At 48.5% G+C, this 24,950-nt stretch overlaps 1 protein-coding gene across 4 annotated transcripts in view; it reads right to left on the reverse strand.

Moving 5' to 3' along the window:
- Positions 1-808: 808 nt before the first annotated feature.
- Positions 809-24,950, reverse strand: part of CASP9 (caspase 9) — a 32,771-nt gene continuing 8,629 nt past the window's right edge. For 2 of the 4 annotated variants that reach the window (XM_032759012.2, XM_058444345.1), the window contains 7 exons: positions 16,511-16,545; positions 15,536-15,712; positions 14,706-14,795; positions 13,328-13,475; positions 3,802-3,981; positions 2,419-2,528; positions 809-1,559 (listed from right to left, as the gene is read on the reverse strand). In XM_032759012.2, the coding sequence (XP_032614903.1) occupies positions 1,467-1,559; positions 2,419-2,528; positions 3,802-3,981; positions 13,328-13,475; positions 14,706-14,795; positions 15,536-15,712; positions 16,511-16,545 (833 nt within the window). In that variant the 3' untranslated portion in view covers positions 809-1,466. Of the gene's footprint in view, positions 1,560-2,418; positions 2,529-3,801; positions 3,982-8,919; positions 9,425-13,327; positions 13,476-14,705; positions 14,796-15,535; positions 15,713-16,510; positions 16,546-24,950 lie in introns of those variants that run through there. The other 2 variants (XM_032759013.2, XM_058444346.1) reach the window with 2 other exon arrangements.

The raw sequence follows: 24,950 nt of genomic DNA on the forward strand, positions 1-24,950 counted from the left end.
AAATAGGTCAGGCACAATGGCTCAAGCCTGTAACCCCTGCACTTTGGGAGGCTAAGGCAAGCCAATCACTTGAGTCCAGGAGTTCAAGACCAGCCTGAGTAACATGGCATAACCCTGTCTCTACTAAAAATACAAAAATTAACTGGGAGAGGGGTGCACACCTGTAGTCCGAGCTACTCAGAAGGCTGAGGTGGGAGGATCTCTTGAGCCCAGGAGGTCGAGACTGCAGTAAGCCAAGATCGTGTCACTGCACTCCAGCCTAGGCGACAGAATGAGACCCTATCTCCAAAAAAAAAAGCCCAAAAAACAAGAAATAGGCTGGCATAAGGACAGCTTAACAGACCTCAGGGTGGAGCCTTGTGGGGAAGCCCAATGTGTCACTATTGCACAGCATATTCACACTGCAGTCCGGGGGGTGCTTTGGCAAGCAAGGCACATGGGAGGCACGGCTGGGACTCAGAGGACCCAGGTTCTGGCCAGGTCTCTTCTCTAGATAATTGTGTTCCTCTGGACAAGAGACCTAACCTCCCTGAGCACAGGGTTCTCACCCTTGTTGCCTTCCTGGGATGGGATAAGGATCAAGTGAAATAAGACATGAATAAATGGGGCTGGGTGCAGTGGTGAACGTCTGCAGTTAGAGCTACTTGGGAGGGTCTCTTGAGCCCAGGAGTTGGAGACCAGCCTGAGCAACATAGCAAGACCCCAGAAAAACATGGGGAAATGTTTTGAAAAAAGCAAAAGTCTCTTTTGTAAGGAAGAAGAAAGAGTTGGAGCAAAATGAGGGAAGAAATACGCAAAAGAGAGTCCATATTTGCCTCAGATTTATTTTTTAAGATTAATGCAATATAGGAAAAATTAACAATTTTTAAAACTTCACTTAGAATTCATAGATTACAGCTGTTCAGACTCTAGTAGGCCCCAGCTTGCTGATCTATGATACTGGTTTGTGTGTAGCCAAAAATCCCTACAGACCAGTGGTTGTCAGGCGAGGAAAGTTTTATACCCCAGGACATATTTGGCAACACCTGAGAACATTTTTGTTTGGCACCACTCAGGAAGACACGTTACTGGCATTGAGGTGAGGGACAGTGCTGAACATCCCACAATGCACAGGACAGCCTCACAGCAAAGGGTGACCTGGCCCCACATGTCAGTAGTGCAGAGGTTAATCCCTGCTCTAGAGAGAACACAGGGATCACGGGACACAAGTCACTAGCCCTGGACCAGCCACTGCTCAAGAGGCCACGTGCAATCCACGGCATTCATCTGTCCCTCTTCCTCCACTGTTCAGCACTTGTCACCAATCTGGAAGCTGCTAAGAGCCTGTCTGTCACTGGCAGAAAAAGAGCAGACCCTGTGCCGGCTGCAAAGTCCTTGAGTTGCAGGAAAGTCCAGGCCTCAGCCACTTTCAGGCCTGGGGCAGGAAGGCTTTGGAGTGCAAGAAGGCAGGGTGAGGGGCCCTGGCCTTATGACGTTTTAAAGAAAAGTTTTTTCCGGAGGAAGTTAAAGCAACCAGGCATCTGTTTATAAATCCCTTTCACCGAAACAGCATTAGCGACCTGTAAGACATGACCATGGAGAGCTCTGTGAGTTCAGTTCTCTGGACTGAAGGAAGAATTCAAGAGGGGCTGGAGGGAATGTCCACTCAACCCACACCTTAAAAACAGCTCAAACTGCAGCCTCTTTGAGCAGGAGGACTTAAAGAACACGCACCTCAACTTTACCTTTAAAAAACTCAAAATTCAAAATTTCCAAATTCATAAAGTTCAAATCAGACTGAAATATTTGCAAGGAGTAAGGAGTGGCCCCAGCCCCGCAGCCCCTTCTCATGGCATGAATACCTGAGCAGAGCAGCAGGGGCCCACACGCGCTGCCTCCCCAAGGCAGCCACAAGGCTACGGGACCCTCAGAGGAAGCAACTGCTCTGAGTCAGGTTTCCATGGAGTAGGACTGGGCCTATCAGGCCATGCTTCCCTATCTGTTTCCTCACTGGGGCCTCCTGAAAAGGCGATGTACAAGGAGGGGTTCACAATTCTTGAGGGTCAAGAGTAGAAGACTACATGATGCTCACAGGGTACAGGGAGGGGCCCATGACCCGCCTTCAGGGTCTGGACAGAGCCATCCTGAGCTGGCACTGAGGACCAGCTCCATCAGTGGAGGAGCGGAAGGTGTCAACCTGGGGACCTTGGAGGAGACAGGGAAGGCAACTCTTTGAATAAAGGGCAAACGTCACCACAGGCAGGAATGCCTCTCATAAAGAGACACAAAAGTGCCAACTCCAAGGCTCAGAGGCAGGAGTCTACTACCTTCTACCCTTGGTTTGGGCCTGCCCTGCTCACCCCCAAATCCCCAGCCCCAGGAGGACACGCCGTCCCCCAGCAGCCGCCCCTCTCCTCTGCAAAGGAAAGCAGCACTCACCCTGAGCAGGAGGGACTGCAGGTCTTCAGAGCGAGCCCACTGCTCAAAGATGTCGTCCAGGGTCTCAACGTACCAGGAGCCACTCTTGGGGTCCCTCCAGGAAACAAAACCTTTGGAGGGAGGAGGGCTGAACACTGCTGGAGAGCCACCCCCCGCCGGCCCCGCCCCCCGCCATCCTGGCCATGCACGCAGGCTCAGGCGCCCTCCAGACCTTGACTCATGCATACATCCAGCAGGAGCAGCCTGGCCCCTGAGGCTCTGCCCTCATCATGATCTTATTTCACCCTCATGACCATCTCCTGATTCTGGCTATGATTCCCGTTTTCTCAGCAAGGAAACCAAGGCTTGGAAAAGTCAAGTGACTCATCCAAGGCATAAGAAAGGAAGGAAACTGCTGAACACAGGGGCTCACACCTGTAATCCCAGCATTTTGGAAGGCCGAGGTGGGCAAATCACTTGAGGTCAGGAGTTCCTGACCAGCCTGGCCAACATGGTGAAACCCCGTGTCTACTAAAAATACAAAAATTAGCTGGGTGTGGTGGCGCATGCCTGTAATCCCAGCTACTTAGGAGGCTGAGGCAGGAGAATTACTTCAACCTGGGAGGTGGAGGTTGCAGTGAACTGAGATCACACCACTGCACTCCAGCCTGGGCGACACGGCAAGACTCCATCTCAAAAAAAAAAAAAAAAAAAAAGGCCTAGCGCGGTGGCTCACACCTGCAATCCCAGCACTTTGGGAGGCCGAGGCAGGTGGATCACGAGGTCAGGAGATCAAGACCATCCTGGCTAACACGGTGAAACCCCATCTCTACTAAAAATACAAAAAATTAGCCAGGCGTGGTGGCAGGTGCTTGTAGTCCCAGCTACTCAGGAGGCTGAAGCAGGAGAATGGCGTGAACCTGGGAGGGAGAGCTTTCAGTGAGCCAAGATCGTGCCACTGCACTCCAGCCTGGGGGACAGAGCGAGACTCTGACTAAAAAAAAAAAAAAAAAAAAAAGGAAGGAAACTACTGCTTGCTGCACCTGCTACGTGCCACGCACTGTGCTCAGTGACGTGCCAGCCACCTTGTTTAATCCCCATGGCAACCCCTGAGGCACGATTCCTATTCCTCTGCTAAAGATGCGAAGGCAGAGGCAGGGTCAGGCAGAGGAGAGGCAAGTGAGGCACAGGAACCCAACGGTGCAGGCCTCCTTGCAGTGTGCATCCTTGCCCACTCAGCCTGAGCCGAAGCTCAGAGAGGAGAAGTAACTTGCTCAGGGTCACAGAGGGGCAAAAGACAGAACCAGGACTCATACCCTGGTCTTTTCTCTCACCACACAGCTGCCTCTAGGGCAGACAGGAAGACCCACTGGCTGCGAGGACGAGCCCTTCTGATGTGCTGACCTGGGAAAGTAGAGTAGGACACAAAGATGTCACTGGGTGTGGGCAAACTAGATATGGCGTCCAGCTGGTCGAAGGTCCTCAAACCTTCCTGGAACGGGATGGCATCTGGCTCGGGGTTATTGCCAGGGGACTCATCTTCAGGGGAAGTGGAGGCCACCTCAAACCCATGGTCTTTCTGCTCTGCAGGAAGCAGAAACAAACACCCCTTGTCATTGAAATACACAGACAAGGATGGTTCAACATATGAAAGTCGGTGTAATATACTACATTAACAGTGTGAAAGGAAAATAAATCTTGGGACCCCAAACTCATTAAGCCAAAAGGAAAAGTCAAGCTGGGAAGTGGGTCACACAAACCTGCCTCCCTGTTTTGGTTCCTAACTAAGATGGCTACAAGATGAACAGCTACACACCTCTCTCATATTTTGCCCACAAGGAAATTCCTGGTGAGCTCCAAGATAGTTGTCTTGGAGCTCATGGCAATGTAAATGGATAGCTTATCTTTACAGAGGCATCACCCCTCTGCCCACCTGGCACAAATGCGTATCTGATTATTCCCCTGCCCCATCTGTCTTTGTTATCTTATGTAAAAATGCAGGTTCCCTGCATTTTCCCCTGCCCTATGTTATCTTAATGTAAAAATGCAAATTCACTGAGCCAGACAAAGACATGAATGACTATTTTTTCCTTACCCTGCTCTTACATGAAAACTGTGTACTTCTCAATATCCCGCCCTTTTCCCTTTAAATTTGGAACCCTAAAATTCATGTTCGGAGAAAGGCATAGACCTGTCTCCTGGGCACGCGTCCTTAACTTTGGCAAAAGAAACTTCTTAAATTGACTGAGACCTGTCTCAGATTTTTGGGGTTCATAAGAGAATGAAAAAAACCTTACATCATCAACTCAATTGATGCAGAAAAAAGCACGTGACAAAATTCAACAAGCTTTCATGATAAAAACAGTCAACAAACTCAGAATAGAAGGAAACTACCTCAACATAATAAAAGCCATATATGAAAAACCCACAGCAAACATTATACTCAATGGTGAAAGGCTGAAACCTTTTTCTATAAGATCAGGAAGAAGGCAAGAATTCCTGCTTTTGCCACTTCTATTCAACACATTACTAGAAGTTAATAGAGCAAGGAGGCAAGAAAAAGAAAAGACATTCAAATTGGAAAGAAGGAGTAAAATTATCTCTACTCACAGAGGGTATGATTTTATATGCAGAAAACCCTAAAGATTAAACACTATTAGAACAAATAAAATTAGCATATTAGCAGGATACGAAGCCAACCACAAAAAATACTTCCATTTCTATACACTAACAATGAACAATCAGAAAAAGAAATTACAAAAATGGTTCCATTTACAATAGCACCAAAAATAATAAAATAGTTAGAAATTAACTTAACCAAGATGAAAGACTTGTAAAATGAAAACTACAAAACATTGCTGAAAGAAATTAAAGAAGGCTGGACGCCATGGCTCAAGCCTGTAATCTCAACACTTTGGGAGGCTGAGGCAGGTGGATCCCTTGAGCCCAGGAGTCCCAGACCAGCAAAACCTCATCTCTACACATAATAAAAAATTTAGCCAGGTGTGGTGGCACATGCCTGTGGTCCCAGCTACTCATGAGGCTGAGGTGGGAGAACCACTTGAGTCCAAGCAGTTGAGGATGCAGTGTGCCGTGATCGAGCCACTGCACTTCAGCCTGGGTGACAAAGCAAGACCCAGTCTCAAAAAGGAAAAAGAGCTGGGCACAGTGGCTCACCCCTGTAATCCCAGCACTTTGGGAGGCCAAGACGGGCAGATCACCTGAGGTCAGGAGTTTGAAACAAGCCTGGCCAACATGGTAAAACCCCATCTCTACTAAAAAATACAAAAATTACCCAGGCGTGGTGGTGGGCACCTGTAATCCCGGCTACTTGGGAGGCAGAAGCAGGAAAATCGCTTGAATCCAGGAGGTGGAGGTTGCAGTGAGTCAAGATCGTGCCACTGCACTCCAGCCTGGGCAACAGAGCAGGACTCCATCAAAAAAAGAAAAAGAAAAAGAAAGGGAAAGGGAAAGGGAAAGGAAAGGAAAGGAAAGGAAAGGAAAGGAAAGGAAAGGAAAGGAAAGGAGAAAAGAAAGAAAAAAGAAAAGAAAAAGGAAGAAAGAAAGAAAAAGAGAAAGAAAGAAGACGAAAGAAAGAAAGAAAGAAAGGGAAAGAAAGAAAGAAAGAAAGAAAGAAAGAAAGAAAGAAAGAAAGAAAGAAAGAAAGAAAGGAAGACAAACAAGATATAGGCCAGGCACAGTGGCTCATGCCTGTAATCCCAGCACTTTGGGAGACCGAGGCTGGTGGATCACTAGGTCAGGAGATTGAGACCATCCTGGCCAACATGGTGAAACCCCATCTCTACTAAAAATACAAAAATTAGCTGGGCATGGTGGCGAGTGCCTGTAATCCCAGCTACTCAGGAGGCTGAGGCAGGAGAATTGCTTGAACCAGGGAGTCAGAGGTTGCAGTGAGCCGAGATGGCGCCATAGCCCTCCAGTCTGACAACAGAGCCAGACTCTGTCTCAAAAAAAAAAAAAAAAAAAGATATAAATAAATGGAAATATATCCTATGTTCATGGATTAGAAAACTTAAAGATCTCAATACTACCCAAAGCAATCTATAGATTAAATGCAATCCCTATCAAAATCCCAATGATGTTTTTTGCAGAAATAAAATCTATCCTAAAATCCACACGAGAATCTCAAGGGATCCCAAATAGACAAAACAATCTGGAAAAAGCAAAATTGGAGGACTCACACTTTCTGATTTCAAAACTTACTACAAAGCTACAGTAATCAAAACAGTATGGTACTGGCATAAAGACAGACATAGGTCAGTGTCATTGAATAGAGCCTAGACATGTACCCTCACATTCATGGTCAAATGAATTTTGAAAAGGGTGGCAGGACCATTCAGTGGGGAGAGGGCAGTGGTTTTTTGTTTTGTTTTGTTTTGAGGGATTGTTTGTTGTTTTTGTTTTTTTTTTTTTTTTGAGAGAGAGTCTCATTCTGTCACCCAGGCTGGAGTGCAGTGGTGCAATCACAGCTCACTGCAGCCTTGACCTCCCAGGCTCAAGTGATCCCCCCACCTCAGCCTCTCAAGTAGCTGGGACTACAGGTGCCACCACACCCAGTTAATTTTTGTATTTTTTGTAGAGACAGGATCTTGCCATGTTGCCCAGGCTGGTCTCAAACTCCTGGCTCAAGCAATCTGTCTGCCTTGGCCTCCCAAAGTGCTGGGATTACAGGCATTTTTTTTTTTTTAAGAGACACACTTTTGCTCTGTTGCCCAGATTGAAGTGGCATGATCTTAGCTCACTCCAGCCTCAAACTCCTAAGCTCAAGCAATCATCCCAAAAAAATGGTTAAGATAGTAAATTTTATGTTATATGTATTTTGCCACAATTTTTAAAAAGCCATATAAAACTTGTCTTTTCGTAGAAATATAGTTGAGGAAACTGTCCACTATATCATAGGCACTCACTCAAACCCTTTACTCAGGCTGTCAAGGTCACAATGTCCCCTTTAAGACAACCAAGGGAAGAAATGTGTCTGGGGTCCCTATTCCTGACTTCTGTCTTGCAAATACCAGATATAGAACTATAGAACACCAGATTCCATGGATCTTGAAAGTGATCTTTTTTTTTTTTTTTTTTGAGACAGAGTCTTGCTCTGTCATCCAGGGTGGAGTGCAGTGGCGCGATGGCTCACTGCAAGCTTCGCCTCCTGGGTTCAAGCAATTCTCCTGTCTCAGCCTCCCAAGTAGCTGGGACTACAGGCATGTGCCACCACACCTGGCTAATTTGTTGTAGAGATGGGGTTTCACCGTGTTAGCCAGGATGGTCTTGATCTCCTGACCTTGTGATCTGCCCGCCTCGGCCCCCCAAAGTGCTGGGATGAAAGGCGTGAGCCACCGCCCCTGGCCAGTGATCTTATTTCCAATGGTGGCTGGAAAGCGTAAAAAATGTGCAGGCCACCTCTAGCAAGTAGCTATCACTATTCCATTTTATGTAATTAGGCAACTGAGACTCAGAAAAATTAAGGGGTTTCCCCCCAGACAGAGGCTGACTGGGACTTTGACCTACCTCATTTTTGAGTCTACTATTACCAATGGCTGGGATTTTTCCATGTTTCTTTACATCTGCAAAGTGATTTTATCTCTAAAATCAGTCATTGTATACCTTAAATTTTTAATTCACTTGTACATTAGAGAACTGTAGAAAGCTGCATGACATCCTAGGATGTATTTTTGGAATCCAAACTTTTACTTTTCTTCTCTCCTTGTGTTCCCTATTTTGTCCTAGTGTTATCACTTGTACTTCCTGCACTATGGCAAATCCTTTTCTAGAACCAAAGAAGCCATCAGAAAAAGACCAAATAGACACCAAGTCATGGGTAATGAAATCCATGGATATGTTTACACCTTCGAATCCGGTAATTTCCTAAGAAAATAATTCAAATGCGGTCAAAAGCTTTCTGTATAAAGACACCTGTGGTTGTGTGAGCCAAAAATTAGATATCACCCAAATGGCTGATATTAGGAAAATGGTTTAGTAAATTAGTGCATGTCATGAAAATGGCCCATTATAAAGCCATTTGAGCTAGTGATGATGAAGGCCATGGAGATCTGGGAACTGCTTAAGGGATAATGTTAGCTGAGAAAAGCAGACTGTGCTCGTGGGATGGAATCCAAAAGGAAGATGCAAAAATGAGACGGCTGTATTAGCTTATAACATTCTGAATGATTTTTTTTTTTAGGTTGCCATATTTTTTGTTTTTTCCATTTTAAAATCTAGACTCCCCAAAGGCAGTGCCAAGCTTGGAAAACCGAGAGGTCCTGGCAGGACTTGTGCCCCACATGGCTCAGCTACAGAGCCACTGAAGTGGAGACACTGAGGGAGGTCTTCCGGGATGAGGTCTTCTGCAGTAGGGCTCGTGGTGGGTGAGATAAGGCGGAGCACAGAGGGCTACTCAGGAAAGAAGGCATCTAACAAGAGCTTTGGTTAATATATATATGTAACTATGTATATACACTGCAGAAAAAAAAAGAGAATTTTTTTTAAAAAATAGGCTGAAGTTGGAGTAGGAGTGGTCCAGAGGGTCCCCTGCAAAAACACTCCGAGAGAATGTGACTGTGATCCAGGCCCTGACACCATCAGGGAGAACAGTCCTGGTGAGAGAGACAGCAAGTGCTGTGGCTGCAACGCAGACAGGTTTGCATGGCTGGATGTATGTGACTGAGGGAAGTCACGGTTCACCCAGAGGAGCTGGGAGCCCATCTGGCAGCGACAGAGGTGGTTCTGGCAACCCCATAATAGTAACACCAAAATCTATTGACCTCTTGCCCCACACAGCTAAAGCTCAGAAACGACTGGTCATTGGTATTCTCCCAGCTGATGTGAGGGGCGCGGAATTCTGCCCCATGCTTGTTTGCCTCTTAACTATCCTGCTGCTTCTCACGGAGGCCCCCAGCCTCCAAAGGGGGGCCTCTTTGATCTGTGACGCCATATTTTTCTCTAGATTTCATGGTTCATCGCTTCTGGTTGTTTTCTTGGTAGAGATTCCGGAATCTGCCCCAGGTATCTGGGAATGACGAAGCAGCACAGCAAGGAGGCCTGAGGCATGAATGTGACTGCCTGGCAGCCTGCGGGGGCAGGGGGACGCCTAAGCGGGAGATGCCGTAAGAATGGCCAGAAGAGACAGGGTGAGCAGAGAGGCTGAGAAGAGACAACAGATCAGAGCAGGGAGTGTGGGGGAAAAGAAAGAGGGGGTCAGGCGGGGTGAAGAGACAGGGTGAGCAGAGAGGCTGAGAAGAGACAACAGATCAGAGCAGGGGGTGTGGGGGAAAAGAAAGAGGGGGTCAGGCGGGGTGCTAAGGCAGCTCCGTTCCTGTGTCAGCCTCAGCCCACAAATCTGATGTGAAGGCCTTGCCTAGGGTGTTCTGCATTGTATGCATGGCTTGGTTCTTAGAGAGCCTCGGTTCTTAGAGAGCCTCATTAATGCAAAACTCCCCTTAAGGCAGGACTCATTCCCCACAAGAATAAATATACAGTAGGAGGAGGAGATATTCCCTCTGCACAGAAAATCCACAACCACTGCAGCATATTGTCATTGCTTTCTGCCTTCTCAGCCCGATCTCTCAAATCCCAGAGGGGTCACCCCAAAATTGACGGCTCAGCCTCAGAGAGGCAGCCACTTGGTTGCCTATTACGCTGACGTTGCACACCAAAGTTATCGACTTTAAGGCACATTTTTCAGCCCTGGTGCTGTTACCTCCTAATGAAGGGGTGGATGACATGTTGGAAGGTTTTAAAATTATTATTTAAAAATGATTTTTAAATTATTACAATAGTGAGTTATAAAATAGCAATAGAAGAGTCCTCAAAACCCAGGACAGGTGTTCTGATGCATGTAAACAGACACTTCGCCAGGCACTAGTGAAGAACGGGGACCTATTTCTGCTCTCAGCTGATGTGGCGCCACCATGTGGTAACAGCGTTAAGCACCAGGTCACGCAGCCTGCGGAGGCAAAGCTAGGACCTGACTCCAAAGGGATATCTTAATCACTGCATGCTGGCTTTGAAAGCTTGCTGTTTTCTGTGAGTTTTGTTTTAATGATGGAAATCTACATTATGCCAAATTTGGCTCATAGTTTTTTTTTATTTTTTATTTTTTAGAGACAGGTGACAGACTGGCTCTGACACCCAGGCCGGAGTGCAATAGTGCAAACATGGCTCACCGTAGCCTCGACCTCCAGGGCTCAAGCCATCTTCCTGCCTAAACATTCCAAGTAGCTGGGACCATAGGCACACACCACCACGCCTGGCTAATGTTTTAAAATTTGTTATAGAGACTGGTCTCAAACTCCTCGTCTCAAGAGATCCTGCCACCTCGGCCTCCCAAACTGTTGGGATTACAGGCGTGAACCACCACAGATGCTTTTATATGGTTCTCCTTTAAATTCAAATTACAATCCACATGAGACGCAACCAGACTGTGGGCTCTGTGCCAGGCTGGGGGCCTGGCTGCAGGGTAGGCCTGGCCCTCCGCTCAGAGCTGACCAGGGGATAAGCCCATCTCAATACAATGAGACAGTGCTATGGCAGGGGAGAGACAGAGGCTGCAGAAGCACAAAGGCCAGCTAACCCTGACTTTGGCCAAGAAAGGGAGTGTTTAGGGAAGTGACAATAAATTGTAACCAGCAGGATGGATGATTAAGAGTCAGCCAGGTGCCAGGCACGGTGGCTCATGCCTGTTCTCCCAGCACTTTGGGAGGCGGAGGTGGGAGTATCACTTGAGCCCAACAGTTCAAGACTAACCTGGGCAATATAGTGAGACCCCCATCTCTAAAACAAAATAAGTAAAAATGAATTTTAAAGAAAGAGTTAGCCAGGGGAGCAGGTAGAAGAGCAAGCAAGAGCCTGGACATCCTGGGATGGCTGGGCCATGCTGGGGACTCGGAGCATGACAGGCTGGGGGAGGTGAAGTGGCAGGGCCCAGGTTACCAAAGGCCTTGGAAGCCCTGCTACCGAGTCCTAAGAGTGACGGCAGATATTCACGTGACAAAGGCCTTCCCTGGTGTTGAGACTGAGACTGGATGGGGCATGGGAGGAGCACAAGACCTGCTAACTGTCCAGAAAGCAGGTATGCCCGCTCAGCCTGCATTCCTAATTCCCTTGCCCTTTTTTGTCTTTCATTTGAGTCATAGGAGAAAGAGGGACCGCAGGCTCCAAAGGAAGAGCACTGCTGGACCACACACTGTGGATAAGACAAGAGGTGAGGCAGAGCAGGGTTTCTACAGCCCCGAGAGTGGCAGCCTTCCTCGCTTCCTGTTACTGTTGTCCTGAGGGAACTGTGCTGGCGAGAGCGGGGTGGGGGACTCTTATGTGACACTGGGTCCTCTGGGGTGGGAGTGGGGGGTAGTCTAGGTTTTCAGTTATTAAAATGAACCAGTCACTGTATACACACCAATTAGTGCATTAAATATTATTAAAGTTGCCCAGGCACAGTGGCTCACGCTTGTAATCCCAGCACTTTGGGATGCCAAAGTGGGCAGATTGCTTGAAGCCAGGAGTTCAAGACCAGCCTGGGCAACATGGCAAAACCCTGTCTCTAAAATTAGCTGGGTGTGGTAGTGTGCACCTGTAGCCCCAGCTACGCAGGAGGCTGAGGTGGGAGGATCACCTGAGCTTGGGAGTGGGTTCTGTTATTTTCCCCATTTTCTGAGCTGTCTAGAGATGAACTGGCCCAGGGTCGTGTGATAGATAGGTCAGTAGCCAATTCAGGGTTAATCAAGTGTTCTCAATCACTTGTGGTCAAGTCATGGGCATGGGTCATGACAGTGACTTAATACAGTTCATGTCAAATTATAAATTCCAGGAGACTGAAACTCTGTTTTTCCCCTATCCCCAGCACCTAACACACAGCCTGGTATATACAGCTGGGGCTCAATAAACACTTACTGGATGAATGATGTGACCAGAGACTGCTCTCCTAGGTAGCCTCCACCCAACTCTGCCAACATGGAATAGGGATGGGGCAGTTGGATGTGCACAGGAGAAATATACAACAGGTGCCCATGTCACAGCTGGACAAGCTGGACAGTGCTATGGTATAACAGTGCTCACTTCTCTGGCAGATCAGGCTGGAGGCAAGGAACTGATATAACTTCTGAATGTCCCAGTCCGTGGAGAGCCTAGGGCAGAGGGAACTCCCTGGGACAGAATTTCTAGTGCTCCCTGATATTCCTGTCATGACCCACAAACTAGGAACCCCATGTTTGTCTCTCTTCTCTCCTTTTTTATAAGAAAATCAGGTAACACTGTAATAGGAGTTAAGTTTAAAATCAGAGCATACGGCAAAACTACAAAGAATCCAAGTAATCGTTTAAAAAACAAAACAAAAATAGAGACAGGATCTCGCTGTGTTGCCCAGGCTGGACTCGAACTCCTGGCTCAAGCAATCCTCCTGCCTCGGCCTCCCAAAGTGTTGGGCATGAGACACTGCGCCCAGCCCAAGTCATCTTTAAATGTTCCTCGAACCCCCACAACTATGCTTTTGAAAATTCCAATATTTAAATTCTTTGGTTTCTCCATGCAGTTTAGCTGTGGCCGCCCTTTCTCTGGGATAGTGGAAACGGGGTCTAGTTGATGGAGGTCAGGGGAATGGTGACAAGAAAAATAAAAAGAGGTTTCTTCTCTCTTTTCTGCTTTCTTTTTGCCAAGTCTTTGGAATTGAAGCTGCCAAAGTTACTCGAGCCCATGATGCCACTGTGCCATGAAACAGAAGACTCTGACCTCTACAAAGTAGACAGAGTGGGGCCTGCTCCAGCCAGGCAGAGGTGCTGCCAAAAAGGGACCATGTGTGGTACCCTCTGACTGCCTGGAGAGACCTCATGGGCCCTGTGAGGGGCAGGCTGGAGAAAGAAGCAGGTGGCGGCTCCCTCCCCACCAGACCCACCCAGAGGGAGGCCGAGGAGCTGCTTACCCCCACCACAGGCCTGGATGAAAAAGAGCTTGGGCTTCCCTCCCAGGCTGGGGCAGCTGGTCCCATTGAAGATGTTCACAATCTTCTCGACCGACACAGGGCATCCATCTGTGCCGTAGACAGCCCCTGGGAACTGCAGGTGGCTGGCCTAGAAGACCAAGAACCCTGGTTATAAAACCAAGAAGTTGGAGTAGGAATCCAACAGCCTGTTCAGAGGTTTTGTGGGAGCCAAGGATTCGGAAGGTCAAAGCCAGGGGCACGAGGCTGATTGAGACAGAGCAGGTTGGTTCTGGAAAGACCCTGGTCAGCATCTGGAAAGATACCTTGACAGCAAGGGGTCGCATGTCAAACTCATGTGCCTCTAGGGGCCAGTGTGCCTGGAGAGTGCTGGCTGCGGCCTCTAGACCAGTGGTTCTCAAAGTTTGGCCCCTGCAGCAGCGGCATCAATATCGCTTGGGAACTTGTAAGAAATGCGATTCCTGGGCTCCACCCAGACCTCCTAATCAGCAGTCTGGTCCTCCAGGCCCCTCTGACTGAGGCAGCTCCACGCTGAGAGTGGCTGCTTTAAATCAGTTCAGCTCAGACCTCAAGTGCATGGAAATCACCTGGAAACCTTGTTGCTGGGTGGACTCGGAATGGAGAGGTCCAGGGTAGGGCCTGGGAGTCCACATTCCTCACGAGCTCTAGGAACCACATTATGAGGGAAAGGACCAAAGGGAAAGCCCTGCCCAGCCACAGGCTGGAGTTTTACTGGCTGAGGATGCTGGCCTCGTCAGGCCAGACCTTTGCGGTTTGTCAAGAGAAACTAGACATCCTGATTTTTATGTGAAATTTGCCAGTTTTCAAAACACCATGCAGACCACAGGGGGACTCCAGGCCCCAGCTTGTAACTGTGATCTGTCCAACTCCTCAACTTAAAAGATGAGGAAACTGAGGCCCAGGAAGGGGTAAGGGCTTAATCACAATGACAAATACATAAGGGGCCAAGCCCCCAGTGGGCTTGGTGTCCTGAGTCCCACCAGCAGCAAGGGGCCTGGGGCAATGCCTCACAGGACAGAGACAGGAGCTGAGACAACATGTGTGCTGTACCTGCCTCTGAACAAACTCTGGGGGCAGGAGCTTCGTGAGCAGACCTGGTCTCTGCCCTCCCTCTCCCAGAGGGCTTCTCCCAGGAACACCGACCTGCCCAGGACGGTGCAGCCAACTCCTCAGAGGACCACATGGCTCCAAGAAAACAACGGGAGGTGGGCAGGGCCCCACAGCCCTTTTCCACAAAGCCAAGGGTGTTTTGGACACAGGAAGGGACATGGCCCCTGCACAGCCTCTTGGCACGGCCTTTACCCAATGCCTGCCCAAGAAGGAGAGGGAGGCTTCCTACCTGACAGCCGTGAGAGAGAATGACCACCACGCAGCAGTCCAGAGCACCGTGGTCCTGCCGCGCCAGTTCCAGCAAAGCCAGCACCATTTCCTACAAGAAAGGGCTGCAGGTGAGCCAGAAGCACCGATAGGTCTGGATGCAGACTGGGCCCTTCCTGACAATAAAAGGGCCCAGCCTGGCCAGGCATGGTGGTTCATGCCTGTAATCCCAGCACTTTGGGAGGCCAAGGCAGGCGGACCATTTGAAGTCAGGAGTTCGAGACCAGCCTGGCCAACGTGGTGAAACCCCCGTCTCTACTAAAAATACAAAAAAAAATTTAGCCAGGTGTAGTGGCACGCACCTGTAATCCCAGCTACTCAGGAGGCTGAGGCAGGAGAATTGCTTGAACCTGGGAGGTGGAGGTTGCAGTGAGCCAAGATCATGCCACTGCACTCCAGCCTGGATGACAAAGTGGGACTCTGTGCCTCCGCCCCCCCAAAAAAATAAAACAACAACAAAGGGCCCAGCCCAAAGGCCTGGGCAGAGCACTTTCTCGGCTTCCCAGGGCCAGTACCGAAGTGCTGACAGTCCCAGCAGTCGTAATAGCCACCGTTTTCAGGGAGAAGGTGCTATGCTTGGGCATTGTTCATCTAACCCCCAAAACAACCCAAGGAAGCAGGTACTATTCCTGCTTTCCAGACAAGGAAACTGAAGCACAGGAGGTCACACAGCCATGGTCCTCCAGATGTAAGGACTTGCCTGGGGAGTCAGCTGGCTTTTGGAGTCCCTCGAAAGATACTTCCCCACCCGCTGCCCCCCACCCTGTCTCCCTCCACAGATAGTGAGTGTACCTTGGCAGTCAGGTCGCCCTTCACCTTCACCATGAAATGCAGCGAGGAGAAGCGGCGCCGCAACTTCTCACAGTCAATGTTGGAGCCAGTGCGGGTGCGGAGCCCGGACTCACGACAGAAGTTCACATTGTTGATAATGAGGCAGTGGCCACAGGGCTCCATGCTCAGGATGTAAGCCTGCCAGCACAGGGACCCACGTAAACCTGGGCTCTCCCCGCGCTCCCCAGGGGACAGTCTGGAGAGGTGGGAAGAAAACGGGGTCTGCCCTCCTGCACAAGGAGTAGCAGGGTCTCCACCTGGCATTCCAGGGCAAAAGAGAAGCAACTGCAGGAAAGACTAGCACTAGAAGGTACCCCCCCATCTTGGTATTAAGGGAAGGGAGCTGGTAACCTGGAAATCCAATAGCCATGAGCATTCATCTCAAAGGACCTCACGGGTCACCTAGGCCAGGGGTGTACCTGAGAACTCTGTCAGCAGAACCATGCCTAGGCCACCTGGAGGCACCCAAGGCTGCTCCCTCCCCAGGCTCAGTCTGCTTGTAATTCTCTCTCAAGGCAGCCTGTTCTTTTGTTGATGGTACTTATCACTATTTCTATTTATATACTCATTTGTCTAACTTCTCTCTCCCCTAAATGACTGATGGCTCCTTCCCAGGTGGCCCCAGCACAGAGCAGGGAGCCACACAATAAATACTTATGAATGAGAGAGTGGCGACTTGGTCTGGATCCCGATGCCCGCCCCTTGTCAGGTCTGCCCTGCTTCTGCCACCAGCTTTGCAGATGAGGAAGCGCAGGGTTGAACAATCTGCCCCAGCAGGTGCTGGGCCGGAGTCAGGGAGGCTGGGACCAGACCCCACTGCCCCGCTTAGGGTTGGGTTCCCTGGGCTCCTGACACACCTGCAGGGAAGGACCTGAGAGGTAGAGAGGGAAGGGCCCAGAGCCCGAGCTACTGGCCCCAAATTTCATGGAGACTCACCAAATCTGCATTTCCCCTCAAACTCTCAAGAGCACCTGAAGAGGCAGAGAAAGAGAGAAACATGAATGTTGGGGTACAGCAGAGGAGGGGTTAAGGGGCTCTGTGAGGACAGCCCCCCAAGAACAGAGCAGCGGGAACTCAGACCCTCAGGCTCTGCTGGTGGGAGAGCCACCTTGGAGATCTGTTTAGAGCTTTCCAACAAAGTTAAACACACACCTACCCTCTGACAGCAAGTCCGCTCTCAGGTATATATCAAAGAGCAAGGAGTGCAAACGGGCACAAAAGACTTGGCCAAAATGTTCCCTGAGGCCTTATTCATCATGCCCCAACATGGAAACAACCAATCCAACAACAGTTTGGTAGATATACAAATTGTGATACAGCCACACAAGAGAACATTATACAGCCTAAAAAGGAATGAGCTACTGATGATACAGGAGACAGAAAGAAATTATTTAGGCAGATAGTGAGGGTAAAACAGTCCTTGGCAGAATTTCCCTTTTAACAAAACCCCCAAATCGTTTCTTTTTTTTTTTTTAAGATGGAGTTTCACTCTTGTCGCCCAGGCAGGAGTGCAATGGCGCAATCTTGGCTCACTGCAAACTCCACCTCCCAGATTCAAGCAATTCTCCTGTCTCAGCCTCCCAAGTAGCTGGAATTACAGGCACCCACCACCATGCCCGGGTAATTTTTTTGTATTTTTAGTAGAGACGGGGTTTCACCATGTTTGCCAGTCTGGTCTCAAACTCCTGACCTCAGTTGATCCGCCCACCTCAGCCTCCCAAAGTGTTGAGATTACAGGCGTGAGCCCCTGCACCCAGCCTCAAATAATTTCTTTTCTAACAAAGAGCAGCCTGAAAAATCAAGCTGCAGACAAAGATAAGCAATCTGGAAGCTCACATGAGTGAATGCCAGCAGGTGTGCCAATAGAAAAGGGCTACCACGGGGCCAGGTATATTCAACAAGGAGGCTCTATCTTCCCTTTTGTCACCACAAGTACAGTAAAGAAGTAGGCAACATGGCACTGGCCAAGTAGAGAACCCATCTGCATAATACAAGATTGGAGTGGGGATGGCCAGCTTTTCACACCATATGCAAATGGCACACCTAGCCCTAACCAGTTTTATGCATCCTATGCAAATGAAACACCTGGTCTGACCAATCTTTGTGTCCTATGTAAATCAGACACCATCTCCTCAGGCTCATCTGTAAAACCCCTTGCATTTCATTGCAGAAGCAGCAACCCATTTCTCTGGGACCCCTCTCTCTGCAGCAGAGAGAGCTCTTCTCTTTCTTTCACCTATTATACTTCCACTCTGAACCTCACTGTATGTCCGTGTCCTAGTCTTCCGTGGCTGTGAAGACAATGAATCTTGGGTATTCACCTCAGATGAATGACGCCGATTCACTGATACATGGAACGCAGGATAGCCTTGAAAATGTGCTACGTAAGGCCAGGTGCGGTGGTTCACGCCTATAATCCTGGCACTTTGGAAGGCCGAGGCGGGCAGATCACCTGAGGTCAGGAGTTCGAGACCAGCCTGGCCAACGTGGTGAAACCCCGTCTCTACTAAAAATACAAAAAATAAATAAATAAATAAATAAATAAATACAAAAAAAAAAATTAGCCAGGCAAGGGGCAGGCACCTGTAATCCCAGCTACTCGGGAGGCTGAGGCAAGAGAATCGCTTGAACCTGGGAGGCAGAGGTTGCAGTGAGTCGAGATCATGCCACTGCACTCCAGCCTGGGCAACAAGAACAAAACTCCATCTCAAAAGAAAAAAAAAAAAGCCAGACACCAGAGAGTATAGAAATGGTGTGGTCTCATTGAGAAGAAATTCCAGAGCAGAAAGAGGTGAGGGAAGCTCAGGAGAGCGGATGCTCACTGTCTGCAGAGTCCATAGGGGCCCCGCGCACAGCAGGGCCTCAGGAAATACTTGCAGAATGAATAAATGAATAAAAATGATTATTTTCCATCAATGTCAAAAGAGTTTTCATTTCCGTTAGCAAGAAGTTGACTGGCCACCAGCCTAAAAGGTTATGAGTGTTTTTTCTTTTTTTTGGAGACAGAGTCTCACTCTGTAGCCCAGGCTGGAGTGCAGTGGTGCGATCTTGGCTCACTGCAACTTCTGCCTCCTGGGTTCAAGCAATTCTCCTGCTTCATTCAGCCTCCCAAGTAGCTGGGAGTACAGGCACCCGCACCACACTTGGCTAATTTTTGTATTTTTAGTAGAGACGGGGTTTCACCATGTTAGCCAGGCTGGTCTCAAACTCCTGACCTCAGGTGATCCATCTGCCTCGCCCTCCCAAAGTGCTGGGATTACAGGCGTGAGCCACCACACCCAGCCTACATTTTTTCTTTTTTAAACAAGGAGAATACAGTGGCCACCTCCAAATTGCAGTGGAGCCCATACTCCTGCTCCAATAACAGTGCCATTCCTTGCTTACAGCAGGTCTGAACTATTCTGCCAGCTTAAAGGCCACAGCAGAAAAGCACTCACATCCCATTCACATCCCATTTTTAAAGTTAGAAATGGTTTTACCTACCCTGAAAATGCCTGTTCATCCACAGACTTAATTCTGAGAACATTTGCTCATTTCAAAAATTCCACTGCACCCCAAAAATATAACCACTATCCACTTCTGAGGAATTCACTCATTCCCCAAATTAGAAATATCTATTGATAAAGCAAAATGACTGCTCTCAAGAGGCCAAGGGCTACAGGGGCCCATGGAGGGAGCAAATCAACCAAGGGGTGCCCAAAGAAAGAGGGAGAGGAGACACTCCAGGCAGAGGCCCCGGCATGAGCAAAGGCAGGGAGGCTGCAAGAGCATGGCACGTTCAGGGCCCCTCAAGTTGGGTGACATGGTCAGATACAAGGTGCATGAGACCAGTTTCTCCCGAAATGACCACTCCCATGGGGACAATAAACACACATGGCTAAGTGTGTGCAAAAGGATCAGTCTTCCAGCCTGAGTCACTGGGCATGTGCCCAGGTCTCCAGCACAAACAGAAGAGGGCAAGCACATCCTCTCTGCCACCCAAGGGAAGGAATGGGTTTTGTCCCTCCGAACCTATGCTGGAATCACCCCAGAAGTGGCAGCAGAAGAGTTCCCACAAGGGAGTGCCCCAAACTGTCCTAAGATGGGGCCAGTTGGGTTTCCAAAGAAAGAAGCAATAAATGCCAGGGCGATCTGGCCAAAGCAATCCTCGAGAGGGGGCAGCAAGAAAAAAAAACAGGTGTCTACCTAGGTTTGGTCCATAGTGAAAGGGTCAGGGTAAGGAGTTTATATGAGGGTTTAAGGAATTTGGCTCAGGGCCAGGGCCAGTTTCTTTCAGTGTTTTGGGTGATAACCTAGATACCTTTTTTTTTTTTTTTTGGAGATGGAGTCTCATTCTGTTGTCCAGGCTGGAGTGCAGTGGTGCAATCTCAGCTCACTGCAAACTTTGCCTGCTGGGCTCAAGTTACCCTCCCACCTAAGCTATCCAAGTAGCTGGGACTACACCACCATACCTAGCTAATTTTTTTTTTTTTTTTTTCGGAGTCCCACTCTGTCACCCAGGCTGGAGTACAATGGCACAATCTTGGCTCACTGAAACCTCTGTCTCCCAGGTTCAAACAATTCTCCTGCCTCAGCCTCCCAAGTAGCTGGGATTACAAGCACACACCATCGCGCCCAGCTAATTTTTGCATTCTTAGTAGAGACAGGGTTTCATCATGTTGGCCAGGCTGGTCTCGAACTACTGGCCTCAAGTGATCCATCTGTCTTGGCCTCCCCAAGTGCTGGGATCACAGGCGTGAGCCACCGTGCCCGGCCTACCTACATACCTTTATCTATGCCTGAGAATGTTTAAGGCCCAGGTTTGGGCTCCAGTCTGAGCCGCTGGCTGGATCACAGGGTGGTCAAAGCACTCTGTGATTTTCAATCAGGATACAGAAAGAAAGAGGGGAACTGGGGGACCCTACAGAAGGGAAGATGCCCTAGGACTGGCCCTCCCCAGCCCTTGGCAATTTAGAAATCACAGAAGGAAGCAGAGCTGACCAACGAGACCCAAGGCTCACTCAATAGGAGGCCCCATGTGAAGTCCCTCCACACACTGCCTCGCTTACTCCTCAGAGCAGGCCCTTCAGCACAGAAGTACTGGCACACATCCCCATTTGCCAGAGGGGAATTGGGGGCTCAGAGACCCTGAGTTGTAATGGGAGGTGAGCACAGCCACCAGCCCCAGAGCAAAGGGACCAGGAAGTCAGGTAGGGCTGAAAAGCCAACTTCTACTTTCAAGAAAGTTCCAACCCAGGTAAGGCATGACTGGAGAAAGCCACTGATGGTTGAGTTCACAGGTCAACCTGACTAGATCACAGGGTACCCAGATATTTGGTTAAATATAACAGTATTTCTCGGTGTGCCTGTGAGAGTGTTTTGGGGATGAGAATGGGATTTGAATAGGTGGACAGAGTAAAGCAGATGGCCCTCCCCAGGAGGGTGGGCTGCGTCCAATCCGTCAAGGGCCTGAATAGAACGAAACAGTGGAGAACGGGAGAATTTGATCTCTCTCTGTCTCACTGCTTGAGCTGGGACATCATCTTCTCCTGCCTTTGGAATGGGACTTCTACCATTGGTGCTCCTGGATCTCAGGCCTTCAGACTCAGAGTGGAAATACACCACCAGCTTGCCTGGTCTCCAACTTGCAGATGGCAGATCTTGGAACTTCTCAGCCTCCATAATTGCATGAGCCAATTCCTTGTAATAAATATGTTTTTAGATAAAGATATATATATATATAGATAGATATATATACACACACACAAAAATGCATGTATCTTTCTATATATATCTATGTGTGTATGTGTGTATATGTATATATATAAAACAGAGGCCCAGAGACTCAACTACTTGTCCACCGTGACACGGCTCCTAAGTGTTGGAGATGGGCTTTGAACCCAAGTACCTCAGACTCACTCCATCACTGCCTCATAAAGGACAAATGGCTTGGCCAGGTACGGTGGCTCACACCTGTAATCCCACCACTTTGGGAGGCCGAGGCGGACGGATCACGAGGTCAGGAGATCGAGACCATACTGGTTAACGCGGTGAAACCCCATCTCTACCAAAAAAAATACAAAAAAATTAGCTGGGCATGGTGGCAGGTGCCTGTAGTCCCAGATACTCGGGAGGCTGAGGCGGGAGAATGGCATGAACCCAGGAGGCAGAGCTTGCAGTGAGCCGAGATCGCGCCACTGCACTCCAGCCTGGGCAACAGAGCAAGACTCCGTCTCAAAAAAAAAAGAACAAACGGCTCATTCTCTTTCTTGTCTCTGTATTTGTGCCATTACTCATTAGGTCATGCAAATGTTTACTAAGTACCTGTTGAGTTCTAGGTGTTGGGGATGCAGCATTGAACAAAAGATGCTGTTTTATACACATACGCACACCCCCTATTGGTTCTATTTCTCTGGAGAATCATGAGAACACAGCCACCAGCAGTTCTCCCAGCCCTCCCAGGCAGGAGGCCCTGGCTGGAACAAGCAGTTACACACAAGGCATCACGTCTGAAACTAAGAAAGTTCCTTCCATTCTGAAGGAAAAGGCATTTTCCTCTGAATATACAAAGACAAAGCCACTCTCTCTGGTGGGTCCCCTGATGATGCACCTCTAAAGCACCGTGTTCAGCTTCATAGCACTACCCACAGCCGTGAATAAAGACCAAATTATGCAGACATGAATTGAGTATCTGCCCCTCTCCACCTGAAGGCAAGGACTGGGCATCCTTGTTCGAAGCTGCATCCTCAACACCTAGAACCCAACAGGTACTTAGTAAACATTTGCGTGAGCTAATGAGTAATGGCACAAATATAGGGACAAGAAAGAGAATGAGCCACTTGTTCTTCACGAGACAGTGACGGAGTGAGTCCGAGGTACTTGGGTTCAAATCCCAACTCCAACACTTAGCACCTGTGTCACAATGGGCAAGGAGCTCAGAGTCTCTGGGCCTCTGATTTCCCCATCTGTGTTACAGGATAATAGGAGCAACTACCAACCTCATAGGATTGTGATGACACCTCAAACGATTAATACATGTGAGGCACATAGAACAATACCCGACACACTTGACACCTCAATAAAACTGATGTGTCCACATTATTATTCATTGACACTCATGCTCAATGAATATGTATGAGTGTGGTGTGTGTACTCAGCCCCACCACACTAACCCTTTGGGCCAGATTCTTCTTTATTGTGCAGAGCTACTCTGTACACTGTTGGGTTTTGGCAGCATCTCTGTCTACCCACTAGATGCCAGTAGCACCCACCCACCCTCAGCTATAACAACCAGATTTGTCTCTAGACATTGTCAAATGTCCCTTGGAGGTCGGGGAAAAATCGTTCCCAGTGTGAAACACTGACCTACAGCATCCTTTCCTGTATTCACTTATTAAAGGCTCTGCTGCTGGCCCTATTCTTGCTCAGCCAGACCTTCCCATACATATGAATACACAGCTCCTCCTTTGTGGGTCACCATGAAACCTACCTTGGGAAGCATTCCCATGCAGTACTCAGGAGTCTAAGGCCCAGCACCTAAAAAGGACATCTCTCAGCAGCTCATGGAAAATGGGGCAGTCGCTCTATTAAGCCAGAAGACCTAGGCCCAAGTCCTAGCTCTGCACTGAAACTCACTTTGTGACTGTTGCTCTCAGAGCCCAGCTTCCTCCTCTGTAAGCAGTGTATAATAACAGACGGGTTTGCCCTGTCTACCACAGCACAGGGTGGTTTTGATGACCTGAAAAAACACTGTGTATACTACAAAGTGATATTCGCATTATTTAAAGTGACCTTGGGCCAGCCATGCTGGCTCATACCTATAATCCCAGCACTTTGGGAGGCTGAGGCGGGTGTATCACTTGAGGTCAGGAGTTCAAGACCAGCCTGGCCAACATGGGGAAACCCTGTCTCTATCAAAAAATACAAAAACTAGCCAGGCATGGTGGTGCGCCTGTAGTCTCAGCTACCCGGGAGGCTGAGGTGAGAGAATTGCTTGAACCTGGGAGGCAGAGGTTGCAGTGAGCCGAGATCACACCACCGCACTCCACCCTGGATGACAGAGTAAGACACTATCTCAAAAAATAATAATAATAATAAAGTAAAAAAAATTAAGTGATCTTACTATTGTTGTTGTTATTTACCCTTCAGAATTACCCTCCTACCAGGAATAAATATTCACAACAAACAGGAAATAAAACACCTTCCAAAAAAAATAGGAAGTTTCAAATTCTGACTGTTGGTCCTAAATGACTCACGTTGACATTTCCCAGAACCAAATAACAACAGATGAGCTTTGTATTCTGCCTGCCTCCTTTACAGGATAGTAATGCACGTGGCCAATTCCAGAACCAGTCTTCTTCCTTAGCTTCATACCCTCATCATGTTTGTCTGTTTTCCTGCTTTAGTGGATTGCCCAAAAATCACACTTATGCAGCAAGTACTCAATAATGTTCACTGTTACTATTATGAATATTAACTCTGATACCATGCAATGGTCCACCAGGCACCCATAAAATGGGAAGTGCTAGAGCTCCACACGCTGCCATAGGAACAAAGCCCCAGCTGAAAACAACCCACATGTCCATCAATAGGAAGATGGTTAAATAAATTGTAGATTATTCAGAACAGGAACTGCTGCCATCTAGAAATTAAAAAGAATGCACTACTGATATGCACAACAATATGAATGAGTTTTGTTGAATTTTTGTTGAAAGAAAACAGCACTTTTTACCCATCACCCAGGAAAAAATGTCAATACTCACTGTTGGCAAGAATGTGGGGAGGTGGTCACCTTCACTTGCAATTGGTGAGATTATAAAATGACACAATTTGGGTCGGGCGCAGTGGCTCACACCTGTAATTCCAGCACTTTGGGAGGCCGAAGTGGGCAGATTACTGGAGCCCAGGAGTTTGAGGGCAGCCTGGGCAACATGGTGAGACCCCATCTCTACAAAAAATTTTAAAATTGGCCAGGCATGGGCTGGGAGTGGTGGCTCACGCCTGTAATCCCAGCACTTTGGGAGGCCAAGGCAGGCGGATCACTTGAGGCCAGGAGTTCAAGACCAGCCTTGGCAACATGGTGAAACCCTGTCTCTACTAAAAATACAAAAATTAGCCAGGCGTGGTGACGGGTGCCTGTAGTCCCAGCTACTCGGGAGGCTGAGGCAGGATAATTGCTTGAACCCGGGAGGTGGAGGCTGCAATAAGCCAAGATTGTGCCATTGCACTCCAGCCTCGGTGACAAAGTGAGAATCCCTCTTAAAAAAAAAAAAAAAAATTGGCCAGGGGTGATAACATGCACAGCTATCCAGGAGGCCGAGGTGGGAGGATTGCTTGAGCCCAGGAGATCAAGACCAGCCTGGGCCACATGGTGAGACCTTGTCTCTACAAAAAATAC

Source organism: Hylobates moloch, unplaced genomic scaffold (assembly GCF_009828535.3).
Source record: "Hylobates moloch isolate HMO894 unplaced genomic scaffold, HMol_V3 SCAFFOLD_9, whole genome shotgun sequence".
Taxonomy (NCBI): domain Eukaryota; kingdom Metazoa; phylum Chordata; class Mammalia; order Primates; family Hylobatidae; genus Hylobates; species Hylobates moloch.